The 13,667-nt window shown below is 40.2% G+C and overlaps 1 protein-coding gene across 2 annotated transcripts in view; it reads right to left on the reverse strand.

Moving 5' to 3' along the window:
• Positions 1-13,667, reverse strand: part of CLUAP1 (clusterin associated protein 1) — a 74,860-nt gene that overhangs the window by 45,599 nt on the left and 15,594 nt on the right. For both annotated transcript variants that reach the window (XM_026859040.1, XM_026859039.1), the window contains exons 6-8: positions 6,312-6,395; positions 4,138-4,271; positions 2,791-2,932 (exon numbers count right to left, since the gene is read on the reverse strand). In XM_026859040.1, coding sequence (XP_026714841.1) covers positions 2,791-2,932; positions 4,138-4,271; positions 6,312-6,395 — 360 coding nt within the window. The remainder of the gene's footprint in view (positions 1-2,790; positions 2,933-4,137; positions 4,272-6,311; positions 6,396-13,667) is intronic.

Here is a 13,667-nt window from a genome sequence, read left to right on the forward strand (position 1 = left end):
CCAGATTCTTCATCCTCCTTCAGTTACCAAGTCCTGGAGCCCGATGTTGAAACTCAAATCTCATAATGATTTCAAATAACAGTTTGGACTCCAGCACTCCTGAAAATCTGGGTGCAGAAGAGACACACGCATAGCCTCCTCTTCTACCAAAGCAACAGCTTCTACAACAAAGCAGTCATGGCTACTTGAGACCCGGTGTTGCTGCCCACAAAGAGATGGTTAGAATCTCATCCTTCAAGTATTCTAAGTATTTTTAGATACTTCAATTTTCTGTTCTTGATCCCCAAGCTCCTCTCTCCAGTTCTGAAGAACAACTATCAAGTGTTTTTTCCCCTTTTTATTTTTGGTCTTCCTAAACACTCCCTAATGATTTAACAGATTAAGAAATTAAATATTAACAGATTAATAATTAAATCCCTCTGATTTAACAGATTAATATACAGGAAGTGAAATTAAATTATCTCAGGGTACTTTCAGGGTTAGACTCAAGCTATAGAACTAGACTTAGCAGGTAAACCTCATGCTGGTTTAAGCTACGTATTTAACAGATACAGTGTTCAGCACAAGTAGCTTGATCATTTGAGGTCATATTTAGAGACACCCAAGTACAGACCACCAGAACACACTCCAAATGCAGAAGACCTGATGGCATTTTGGTTTTAGCATAAAACACAACCTAAAGATGTGTCCAGTTCTGATGCCAGCTAATGCATACTGCATATAACAAGTGATAGAAGTATGCAGAGAAAAACATCTTTTTGTCACAAGCTTTTATACTCTCTAATTCTGCACAATGCTGAAGCATTGTTACCTGCTAATCCTAGTAAATGGAAAGTTAGACCATATGAGTAGCTTTCCCGGTGTCTCACAGAAAGAAGGAGAAAAAGGAAGATAAAAAGTGCTCTCCATATTCTAAGCACAGGCAAAGTCCTGAATGATAAAGGCTTTTTCTTCATCTTATTATCTTTTAACAAAAATCCCCTGAAGAGCTGTATGGCAACTCATTACTAACTTCTGCGGATGAATTTATAAACAGCTTCAGGTAGCTCAGTTCAAAACACTTCTACTTTTGGTATTAAGTCTCAATGGCATTTGAACAGAAGGGGAGAAAAAAAAAAAAAAAGATATTTTAGGCTTCATTTCAAGATTATGATTTAATTGAGGACTTTTTGGGGGGCCAAAGATATGGGGAAGAACTAGACCATTATAAAAGAAGACAACTGAAAATACCAAGCTGACTACAGGTTAGAAGTATGGGAAATAACATCTACAGAGACAGTGCTTGTAAAAAGACAGGTTAATGGGAAATTGGTTCACAATTATTAACAAGTTGTCAAATGCCCATATTATCTTTTAAAAGACTGGTTATTTTATCCCCCAAACAAATAATGCAGCAGAGTATTTGAGACTTCTCAACAGAATACAGCATGCCTTTTCCTATGTCCAAAAGGTGATGGAAAGGACTGTATTTTCTCCAGACTGCAGAACGCCCTGAAGCCTGGTTATAAAGCCCCCTGTGCATTGTAATGTGCAGCTTAGACATGCAGGAACAGAGTGCAGGCAATCATCAAAGAGGAGGCTTCTTGGCACAATCAGTTCTATAGAATGACAAGGCTTTCTAAAAAGATGTTTCACAGATGCAAGAGAAACAGATTATAGGAGAAGGGGGAACTATAAAATTACTGAGCCTTATTTGCAGCCTAAGTCACAGGTCATGGAATTTTACTATAACTAAAGACAGGTATGAATACTTTAAAGGAGAAGACTAAAAAACACGGGGTCAAACCATTTTCTTTTCACATCACTAGACACAGAGAGGACAGAAGTGAAACATGCAATCATAGCCAGATAGAAGGAACATTATGCACAGGCCACCCATATTTCTGCCAGGAACAACAGTAAGTTGCGTCGATAAAATAAAACATGATCTGCATATGAAAGATAGGATGATCCAGAAAAAGTAAGCACTAGTTAACTCGGGGTATAGCACATCCACTGATATCAAGGTCCAAGGGGAGTTCATTCACTGAAAGATGTTTTCAGTGAAGAACAGAAGATACACGGGGTAAGGACTGAGAGAAAGAGAAAAAGCCAAACAAGTAAAACATGAAGCTACAGGAAGCTGAATTAAAGGTTGGCTGAAAACACTGCAATCCAATAATCACCCAAGGAAAAGCATGAGCAAGAGGACTTACAGATGCAGATTATCCAGCAGGATACAAAATAGAGAATAGTGCTGAACTGTTACAATTCAGCAAGTCAACAGAAAGTCTCTGCCAAAAAACCCTGAAGTCTATGTCAGAGAGGATTCCAGCATTTCTAATCTTTTCACTGATCCTCTTTGCTGTTTTCACTGGAGAGGACTACTCTGAGGAAACTGCAGAGACTTGTGCTGAGAAACCCTTATACATCAGTTGTTGGCCGATGATAAAAATAAGCAGCTAGTAACTCTTAGCACATACAGTGTATGCAGCAGAAGGAAGATTAGAAATGCTGAAAACATTCTTCATGAACAAAAAACATCAACTGAAAACAAGTCAGGTGGAGTCATAGACTGGAAAGGGGCACCACTACACTGATTTACCTTCACTAACTAAAAAAATAAAACTATCATCACGCTCATCCAAGAGCAGTCACATTTAGTGGACTGTCAGTAACCTGCCATTCACTCAGAGCTGGCTCTACAACTAGTAACGCACTGCTTTGGCAAAGGGGTATTAAAACATTTTCTGTTATAAGCCAAGAACTACAGGATATAAAGTCGTGCTGAGCATTCCCAAGCTGTTTTACCTCAAACATCTCTTGCTCTGTCTTTCGATAATCATCCACAAGCTGCTCCATGTATGTCAGATTACGGAATTTTTCTAGGTAACTACTGTATTGTTTCTGCAGTTGCTCCTCAATCTTCTCATACTCATCCATAAAAGCAGGACTGGAGAGAACAAGCACAAACTACTCAGTGAAACATTGACCGCTACATGCAGAATTCCAAAATATGCATTTTTGGTCTTGCAGCTTCCTCTCCATGTCTACTAAACCAATCTAAAAGGACCTTTTGTTTTTAAGGCTCAGAGACGAAAAGCATAAGAGTACTTCAGAGACTAAAAGCACAAGAAAAAAACCTCATTAAACTATACTGCAAAAATTACATACAGCAAAGTAAAGGTTATTGTTACCCACTACCATTTCCTCGCAAAGAGGAAGAAAGGCAGCATTTTAGCCCCTTTAGCAGGAAAATCTAAATTAATTATCTTGCTCTTCCATGACTCAAAGAAACTAGCTTGTAGTATGGCTGGTAAATCATCTACTTTGAGGGAGACTTGTTTGCTGCAAAACTGTGCTGTGTCATTACAAGTGTAACGAGACATGACACCAGTAAGTGATGATGTCCTTACACTACAGAGCTAACTGTTGCACCCTGAAGAACACAGCTGCTGTTTGATGCTTCACATCTACCCAATTACGCTTCCTCCCAGGTCTTACTGATCAAAATGTGTGTATGAATCAATGTCATTTCCACCCCTCATTTTTCTAATAGTTCCTTCTTTTTCATTTTCTTCATGTTATGTCAAAAATAAAGCATGATCTTGTAGAATGTATAAACCTATGGTTTAATTAAGGGCAAGAAATCAACCCAAACTGTGAATCTGAACATGTTGATTTTACAGCAGGTTGTATCACTGCCTAGAGGAACTGATCCTAACAAGAGATGCATAATGAACGTTTTTACTAGTGGCTAGATGCTAGAGGCCTCTGGGAACAGAGGGAATGTTTGCTCTGGTTGCAATTTGCTGAACTACCTGACACAATCTATGTTTAATGACAAAGGAAAAGACAAGACATGCTACCTGACCATTTTTTACAGCTCAAGCAGCAGTTAAGCAACCCCAACAAAAAACATTCTGGCCACTTTTATCAGCCCTGATATTCTGTTTTCAAATACATGGTAACAGAAAAATTAACAATAATAATTCAGACTGGGCATTTGTAGAGAAGAGAATCTGTCTCTTCCACAGGCCACCATCTCAGTCTCATTACACACTTCACTCCTCGCTGCTCTAAGCATTAACAACGCACCATTCCATCGTTAATGTTAACACTCATTTACACAGTAGATAATCAGTTCATAATCTTTACCGAACACTTTGTAGAGTTTGTAGCCTCTTCTGGCTTCTTTCCAGTTCCAATTTTCGTTTTTCAATCTTAGCTTCCAAATTGGCTTCATCCAAAGCCACATTATTCAACATGTCTTTAGTCTTTTGGACTTGTTCCTAAAAGAGAAGGATGGTGAACCATGGCTTGCACTGGAATAATTAAATTCTCGTTCAGATGCTGAATATTCTTCTGTATAATTCCACAACTCATGTTATCAAATAACATTATAACAATGAGCTAGAACATAAACTAGCTAAGTAATGAAAATTTTTAAAAGTTCTTTGTGGCTAGGATAGTGAACTAATTGGACATTTACAAATTTAAAATACCCCCTTTTTTTTTTTCTGACATTCTTAGAGAAGAAAAAAACCCCACAGCTTGCCCTGGACTTCAACTTTATTTTCCTTTCTCGCTGAAAAAGCTGTAAAAGACAGGAAGAAGCCTCCTCAAAAAAATTTGACAGAATATATAAGGACATCTCTTGACATGTAAGTGTCTGAATAAACGCTGATGAGAAATGCATTTATTTCTTGGTACTGTTTTAGGGAATTTTAGTGTTCTTTTTCTCTTCAAGATAAAGGTCAGTTTTATAAAGAAACTCTATCTGAGTATCTTCATCCTTTCCTAAGTCTTGCTTTATCCATATTTTCAAAGTCTGGGAAGCATCCCAAACATTACAATGTGCTACAGGACCAGGAAGTGGGAATATTCCAGCTTATCAAAATGAGCTGAGTACGTTCAGTGTTCTCGTGCTCAGGAAACAATAAGCATCTTTTGAATGAGAAAGATGCTCTCAAATGCTGAAATTCCAGCAGTAACTGTTAGGTCCTGCTCAGCTGTAACAGATCATTTCATTAATCATTAACTGGTCCAGAACCAGGTGAGTGACTGCTATTTCCCAAGAAGCCAACTGCTCTGCTATGCTGCTGTTAGTTTATTACCACTGCTGCGTAGAATAGCAATGTGCATTAACAACATTTAGAATTCATATAGACTGCGAATAGGAGCAGAAACACAATGAAAGATTGCCTGGAGTATCTATTAATTATGAATCGGCTGTTTAAATCTGGAACTCCGCTCCATGTAATAACACGATTGGACTGGATATAGTTTGCAGTTAAATAACTTATAGTAATCACTGGGATTTTAACCACTGTACTTGCACAGTGGCTGCGAGTGCAGCTAATGGTTCAGAAACACAGGAACCCAAGCACTGGAGCAAGGACAGTGTTGCTGAGACTGAGACAGACAAAAGTTCCTCCAAAACAAGAACCATAACGATGCACTGGCATGGCACTAATTAGCACACTGCCAGTTCTCACCCCTTGGCAGCTTAGCTTTCCCACTTCTAGGTACCAGCACATTCTGAGTTACCAAGTACACCCCTCAACAACCCTGACTGCAAAGTTTACATGGCTTAGACAATGTAGGTGAGATGTAGATTTCTGGGCTGATTTAGGCAATTTTTATCCCTCCTGTAGAGATTCTGGGGCTACTACTGAGCTCCTAACAGAGGCAGAGAATATGACTAAAATGCATTTTCTTCCAAGAGAGAGGCCAAGGGAGGCCAAGCGCCGTTCTTTGATGCATCAACTGAAGGAATGTTGCTACACATTGCACCAGCACAGTTATACAGTGCAGTAGTGATAGCAGAGTGGGTCTTAACCTGCTTATGTTCTCCTGGGTGCTACTGCTGGCATCATTTACCCTTTCTGCTGCAGGCTGTGATTTCTAACTGCCAGCTCACAATCATCACCGTGCCACAGACACCTCATTTCACTCTGCCAGGAAAGCTATCAGTTTCAATTAACATCCTTGTTCACTTTAAACACAACAGGTTTCCCAAATAAACCATAAGGATCATCAGTGACCATATTCATTACAACAACAAGGAGTCATCACAGACTGCTCTCTGCCTTGATGAACTTCTGTTCACACATCTGATGTTACCTAAAGATCAAAGTCTGCATTAGCCATTAACTGAAGTTGAACAGCAGGTATTAACTAATCAGGTGCAGCACTACTTAGTCCAGACAGCTGAAGGTGTGATGTGTGCTTTGGCACTCTTAACCCTAGGCTGTTGATAAAAAGAGCTATGTTCTTCATGCAGAAGAGGAATGATAATTTTGCAATTAAATAAATATAATTTTGCTTACCAGAACACAGTCAATGGCAATTTTCATCATCTTCTCAGCCTCATTTATCTCCAGAGGTCTAGCAATAGATGCTGTTCTTGCTTCCTGTGAAATAAAAATACACCAATATATTTAAACACTACACAAAGGAACTAATATATTCAGAACTGGGGGTGGTCAAGAAACAATTATATGATCATCTGCATACTAAATGAAGCAGGATTTAGTGTTTGTTCACCAAGGCTCAGATGATGTAAAGAAGAGGAGATGATGAAGAAGTCAGTTATGTGAGGCTGAGATTAATGCTGAGCAATTAAAGCAGCTTTTCAAAACCAAGTAAGTGTTACTCTCTGAACTGCAAGTATTCTTGAATGCAGATTTTTGGAAACTGCACTGGTTATTACATGTTGAGCAAGGTATGCAACGTAGCACAGATTTCACCATCTTTATAACACAACCTATGAAAACAATAGTGTGGGTAGATGTGCACAGTGTCACAAAAATTGTGGAACAAGCACTGTGAACCCATCTCACTCGGTCGGGCACCAACAGTGAACCTTGTTTAGATCCCAAAGGATGAAAAAAACCTCTTCCACCATCAGCAGTTTCAGGGACAGATGGCCTTTGGGGCATTCAGCATACACTTGTCTGTGTGATGTCTTACAACACTGACCTGGACATTATATGAAAATATTGAATTACTTGTTTGTTACTGGGAGGAGAGGAGGGAGATTTTTGCTGATAAATGTCCCTAAAATCATCTTATGTTAGCAAACCATTTGGTATCAGGTGGATAAAGATGGAAATAGAATTTATCTAGTGAACATCTGACTAAGAATCTAAAAATGCTTGATACACATTGCAACAGGCTGTACCGTCTACTACAAGATGAATTCTGGAAAGAAGTACAATTACTTTGTTATCATGCCAGACACTCCAGATTGCATAGGTAAGTACTAGCACAAGCAGCTTAGCTCCCTCCCCACCAACTCAGGTTCAGGGAATTGCACGGTGAACCCAACCAGGGAACTCATCCAGCCAAATAAAAGCAGCTTTTTGTGTGAGCTTACTTCTCTGCTGGAGCAGTTCCCTGAACAAGCCTGCCACATACTGCCCAAAGGCTTTTTTTTTTTTTTTTTTCCTGGCACAAGAAAAGAAGTAGAAGAAATACTATGTTGGGGATAGTGAAGGAGCTACATCTGTTGGTGGCAGTGACAGCTTACATTGCCTGAAGTGCTCGTGAATGTTACCTCTGTCCACACAGAAATAACAAGCTCCAAGCAGCAGAAAGTTAATTTGGATGAACAAGGAGTCTGCACAATACATATTCCTTGAGTAACTCCACAGGCAGACACTTTTGGAGGGAGACTGGACAAGAATAATGTAGCTCAGTAGCTATTCTGAGAACATTATGAATTTAACAAGCTCAACAACATGCCTATTTATTTGTGAGGACTTTGCCTGAACTGAAATGGTGGCCAGGATCAGCCTGGTGGAGACTGCCCTGCCAACTTTACTCAGTTCTTCTGACAGCAACAGAGAGATCTCTGCTACAGAGTGAATGTCTTTCAAACAAAATAGTTTATCACTCAGCAGGAGGAAGGAAATTATTTTCCTTCCCACTTTCAAAAGAGATAAAAGAAACAGCAAGGGCCTTAGATTTTAATTATAAACAGCTCCCTTACCAATTTCCTTACAGTAGCCTGGTAAAACATCCACAGAACATGCACTAGTCACTTCAGTGTGTGCTGGGTCAGGGTTACTGATGGGTTTAGATACACTGCTGAGATCTACCTTTTTAAGTTGGAATAATTTATACAAGTTTTCTTCTTCTGCCTTCCCTCTACTACCCATGAAAGTTTCACTTACAGACTACAGAAATCCACATCATTTTCTAGAACAAGGTTCAGTCCTACAGTCACACTCGCTTGGAAAAACATATTAGGCCAATGAAGAGTAATGTAAAAGCAGAAATTCGTTTTTTCAGACTGTTGATTCAGGGCTAAACTGTAAATGGAGAAGGTGCCTTGCACCAAAACAGACCAAGAGGAAAATCCATGTGAACCATTACAGCGGACCATATTATATAATATATCCATTATTATTATTATTATTATTATTATATAATATGTCCATTAATATATAATGGACATATATTTGAAAAAATAAATATATGTTGAGGGTATCAAAGCTGTTGACAAATTTTTAATGGATGTTTTTAACAGCTTCCCTGGGTATCCATCACTGGGCTTTTTCCTGTTATCCTATGGAAACTCTCAAAGAGAAAACTTATTTTTAATATCTCTTTTCAGGAAAAACAACACAGCTGGCCATATAGAAGAGGATTAAAAGGAAGGCAGATCACATTAGAAAAATAAATACCCCACAAAGATTATGAAGGCAATAGGAAAAACATTTACTTTAAAATACCAGAGTTGGTCAATTTAAACATTGTTAAGCCATTAGCAAATTAAAGAAAATCAATTTAACAAAACCACTTTGACTATTTCTGTCTCCCCACATGAGGAACTAAAGCACATTCTTCCTCCAGCCCAATTCATCCTCACTAGTATTTCTTACCCAATATAAAATATGCAGTGAAACGACAACTGAGATTTTTAAAACCTGGCTTTACACAAAGACCCTTCTGCTTGTGCTTAAATCTGTGGATATGACTAGGCTGTATACTTGAAGGCAAAACCAATTTTCTAAATTTGTCCAAATATCAGGTATTCTATTGCCACTGGCTGTACTCATAAGTCCTTGTGCTTAAAAAAACCACACAAATGAAACTGAGCTGAAAAATATGGCCTCATGCATTTTCGTTTAAAGTAACGTACTCTTTGCAATTAGGTGTACTGATCAGAATACACATTATAATACACAAGAGGTTTCCTTTAAATTAACCATTAAAAATAGATTTCTCAGGAGAGATGAAAAATATAGAAAAAAATTATCAAGGCAAGAGGAGGTAAGAAGCAGAACAATTTAGGACTATCCCTGGTAATTACAACTTGAGACAACAAACATACGCAAAATCAGCGAGGTGTTCATGGACAAACTGATTGTTTACCTGATTCCTGTTCAAAGCATCCAAGACCTCCCTGGCTATAGTTTTACTAATTAAAATAATAAATACTAATTTTAAAAGTGTAAAATTATTTTTGATTAACTAAAACTGACAATTATTAAAGAAAACACATGAAGGCACACAAGAGACACCATTTGCTGGCATTATTTATCCTCCCCTGGAAGGGCTGAGACTTTAATTCTTCAAGTTTTGAATCTCATTTTGGACAAAGCCAATTGGAAGTACTAAGTTGGCTGGTTTAGACTTGAAAACTTTGTTTTCTTTGGAAATGAGACTTTCATCACAAAGTAAGAAAAATTTCTAATCAAAGACTAGCTGACTGCCCCATCAAGCAGAACAGATCACAGCCTGACAGGACGTTCCACACAGGACATGGAAAGTTAACAGTGAAGCCAGTCCTGCCCAAACTGCATAAGTTTTGGCATCAAAAGCGAAGATAAATTCCTTAGCCCAAAACTGTATGCAGTCATTTCAGGAAATAACACTGGTGTCAAAGCATTCAAAACTCCAACTGTCTAAAGAATTTACTCGTCTGAAATTTGCATCCCTGCTGAGCGATGGTCCCGTGGGTCAAACAGCAGTGAGGGAGAAGGCCACAGCAGATGGTCAGAGCAGAAGCCTGAGGTCCTGTCCACAGGCATCAGACCAGCAGCCAGCCTTCTGGAGGAGGCAGCGAGCTGTGGTTCTGTCTGTTTGCTGCAGCAACCACCTTTTGGTGGAGAAGTCAGCCAGACACTGGACCACAAGTCACCATTATTCTCGCAACACTCAGCTTAGTGTTGCAATACAGCTTCTTTCTGCCAAAACACAACAAAGCAACTGGTTCACCTAACCAGGGGTTATACCTTGCTCAGCAAAAAAGCATCCTGCAGGATACAGTCACCTTACCAACCCCCCTTGCAGCTTCACTGCCAAACATCCAGTTAAACATAAACAGGCTGGTTGAAATACAGAATGCAGAAAAGCAGCACAAGAATTGCCTTTTCTGTCACTAAAGACGTGTTCCACAAAAGTCTGCAGCCTTAAGCTTCCTGCATGTGGAAACACACGGACCTCTCTGCTCCTCCAGGATCAGTAGGGAATAGCTACCTTTTATTGGAAGTATAGTAGCTTTTAGGGTATGTACACTGCAGGAGAGCTGAGCACGCACACGACCAATGAGATCAAGCAATGCCCATTTATTACAACGAAGAAAGCCCTTTTATAATGTTCTCCCACACACGTGAGTAACATGCAGTACAAGTCCTCAAGACTGGACAGTTAACTTAGCCCGCGCTTTAAACATTCTTATGATTGGATAAAAGGTGCCACATCAGCCTTGCCAGGCTCCCTGCCTTGGGTAACTTCCTCTTCCGTCCCAACCCCTTCCAGGGGTTGTTTGTCTCGTCGAGTTTCTCCCCCCTCATTCAGGGTCACATCCTTATCGCATTCTCGCTCGGCTGAGGCTCTTATCAGTCTTGTTCTCACGCAGGATTGCTCACATGTCCATTCTCTCACAGAAAGCCCTCTAGAATCCCAACATGTACACAATGTCTGAAATACATGGCAATTTGCAGATGACTCCATTGTTTGCACAAATGTGTCCACTGTTATCTTCCAGGTATGCCCTAAATCCGTATTATATTTGCCAGCCCTCTTCAGATGTCTTGGATCCCCTTAGACATCTGAAGTGAGACTAGATGTCTATATTGCAGATTAAAAAAGCACAGTATGGCTTTGTCATCTCTCTGAATAATGAAAAAAGTCAACTCACCACCGCCACCACAAAAAACCCCCAAACGAAAACCAGGTAACAGCTCCTGAACATTTGGATTTCAGCCCATTTCCATGTCAAATATAAGACCAGAAATATATACTACCAGCTAAAATTGTTGAGAAGATAAGACAAAACTCCCCCAAAGCATCAAGAATTAGCAGGAAACACTACAGAGAGAATTGGTTTACTGGCAAGTATTGTATGGGCTCCACAGACTGAGTACCAGCAAAGGGTCCAGATATGGCTCCTGGCACCTTCTGACCTCAGCAGAAACTGGTACCAGCAAACAGCACTTTCTAGGTACATTGTACCTTTCCACTGTGTGCAAGGTGCTACAAAGCTATTCAGAATCCTTACATGAACGATAATGTTCTGAGTCTGTTCTGAAATCTAGAAGCACTTTCATGGACTCAGTTGCAGCTTGGCTTAAACGTCAGACCTAAAATGGGAAATAGCCGTACCATCGCTTGGCCTTCTACTGAAACCTGAAGAGCTTCTCTGAAAGTCAGCTGACTGTCAAAGCAGCAGCAGTGATGCTAGCACTTGTCTGTATGTGGAGGTTCCTGCAGAGTGAACTAAGGTGCAAATTTTGAGTGCACTTGCTACTTTGAGTTATCTTGCTAGGCAAATATGTTAATGTGCAAGAGGTAATCTATTCAACTTCCCAGAATCGCAGAATGGCTTGGGTTGGAGGGGACCTTTGAAGGTCATCTAGCCCCACCGCCCGCAGTGAGCAGGGACATCTTCAACCAGATCAGGCTGCTCAGAGCCCCGTCCAGCCTGGCCTTGAACATTTCCAGGGATGGGGCATTACCATCTCTCTGGGCGACCTCTGCCAGTGTTTCACCACCCTCATTGTAAAAAATGTCTTACTTATATCTAGTCTGAATCTTCATTACACCCCTACTGATACTCCTGTCTCCGGGGTGCTGTAGTACTAATGTGGAACACTGAAGCCATCCATCCTAAATTCCCACACTCCCTTGCTGCACAGTAATGTCACCATCCAGAAAGCCAAATGCACTTACTAGCCACAAAAATTAAGGGCAGGAGGATGCTACCATCTCTGCAAATGCGCTCCATCACTTCCCTTATTGAGAATTTTCCCCCCTTGAGAATTTTCCCCTAGGAGCTTTATACTTGGTTAACAGTGAAGAGCCACTATTGTCAGAACTATTCTGCAAATATGCCCAGTGAAGCATTTTCAACTGGTAATAGTTTTCCATCATTATGCATCAAAAACTGATAAACCAGCTTCCTGCATGCTTGGTGTATGGACAGATACACATATTTTCTGAACTACAGTAAGGATCCAAGGCAAGTAATTAAGCATGGCCAGCACACAAGTCACTCATGATAAATGTGGTGTAATACACGTATATACTGATGTGCTCAAGCTCTAGCAGAAATTTCTGAACACCTTTTTTTGTTGTTGTTGTGATAAGGACCAGAAATGAAAGCTTTCTTCTAACACACTGGTCTAACACCAAACATTTTCTGACCACAGGTTAAATCCTTCCTCATTTTTCAGTTTGTAAGCCTGATACATACAAAAGCTGCATTTAGTCTTAGTCCAGGAAGCATTACATTCCTGATCCCTGCAAATCGAGGTTTTGCAACTACTGCTGTCTATGCAGGCAGTACAGCTCTCCTTCTGAAGAGCTTATTATTCAAGGAGTTCACTAACACACACTGTGATCACATTTGGCTAATATAGGGAATGGATCATTAGGCATTGTTATATAAGAACAGGAAGGTACAGGAGGGACATTAAAAATTATCCAGACCTTCTGAAGAAATCTAATACTTCCCTAACAACCTACTTTCCTCCTCAAGAGATTAAAGCTGAAGATAACTGAGCATTTGCTGCTCCCAGGCTATGTTGCTTTCTTCTGTGCTCATCTCAGCAGTCCACAAAGGGAATCCACAGAGACATTTCCCTACTCAGCAGTGCAGAGCCCTCAATCAAAGGCAGGGTCCGAAACCCCCTGGCTATTCCAATGTGTAAAACCATGCCACAGGAAGGTCTGAGATAGAGAACCCACTGGAAAGCATAATTTTTCTGCAGACCAAAAAGAATCAGAAGGGTTGCCTAGCCAGATAAAAAATAATCTGAACATACGCTTTATGACAGAATAAACCCCCTACAAATGCTGGCATACAGACTGCTGGGACAAGAAAGGGAACTTGAAACCTTTCTGGCAGGCATGAAGTTATGCTGCTCTGTTCCCTCCCCACATACCCCTCCAGGTCCACTGGTCTTCTGATTCAAAAGCCAATTCCACTGAATTACCCTCAGCTCACCAACCCCAGCACGTGCTTATGGTTATCTTCCTACATCCATAAAACCCTCACCTTTTATTTATTTCATGTTTCATGGCAAGCTGCATTGGTAAAGCTTGGATTAGTCCACAGGACACTGGGGTGTCACCTAACGAGTCCTTAACCAGGAGGTGCCTTGTGATGTCTCTTCCAGAGTTTGGCAAGATGACAAGGAATATATTTCTTCTAGAAGAGCTGAAGCTAGGTT

This window comes from Athene cunicularia (assembly GCF_003259725.1).
Source record: "Athene cunicularia isolate RWA chromosome 14 unlocalized genomic scaffold, athCun1 chr14_part1, whole genome shotgun sequence".
NCBI lineage: Eukaryota > Metazoa > Chordata > Aves > Strigiformes > Strigidae > Athene > Athene cunicularia.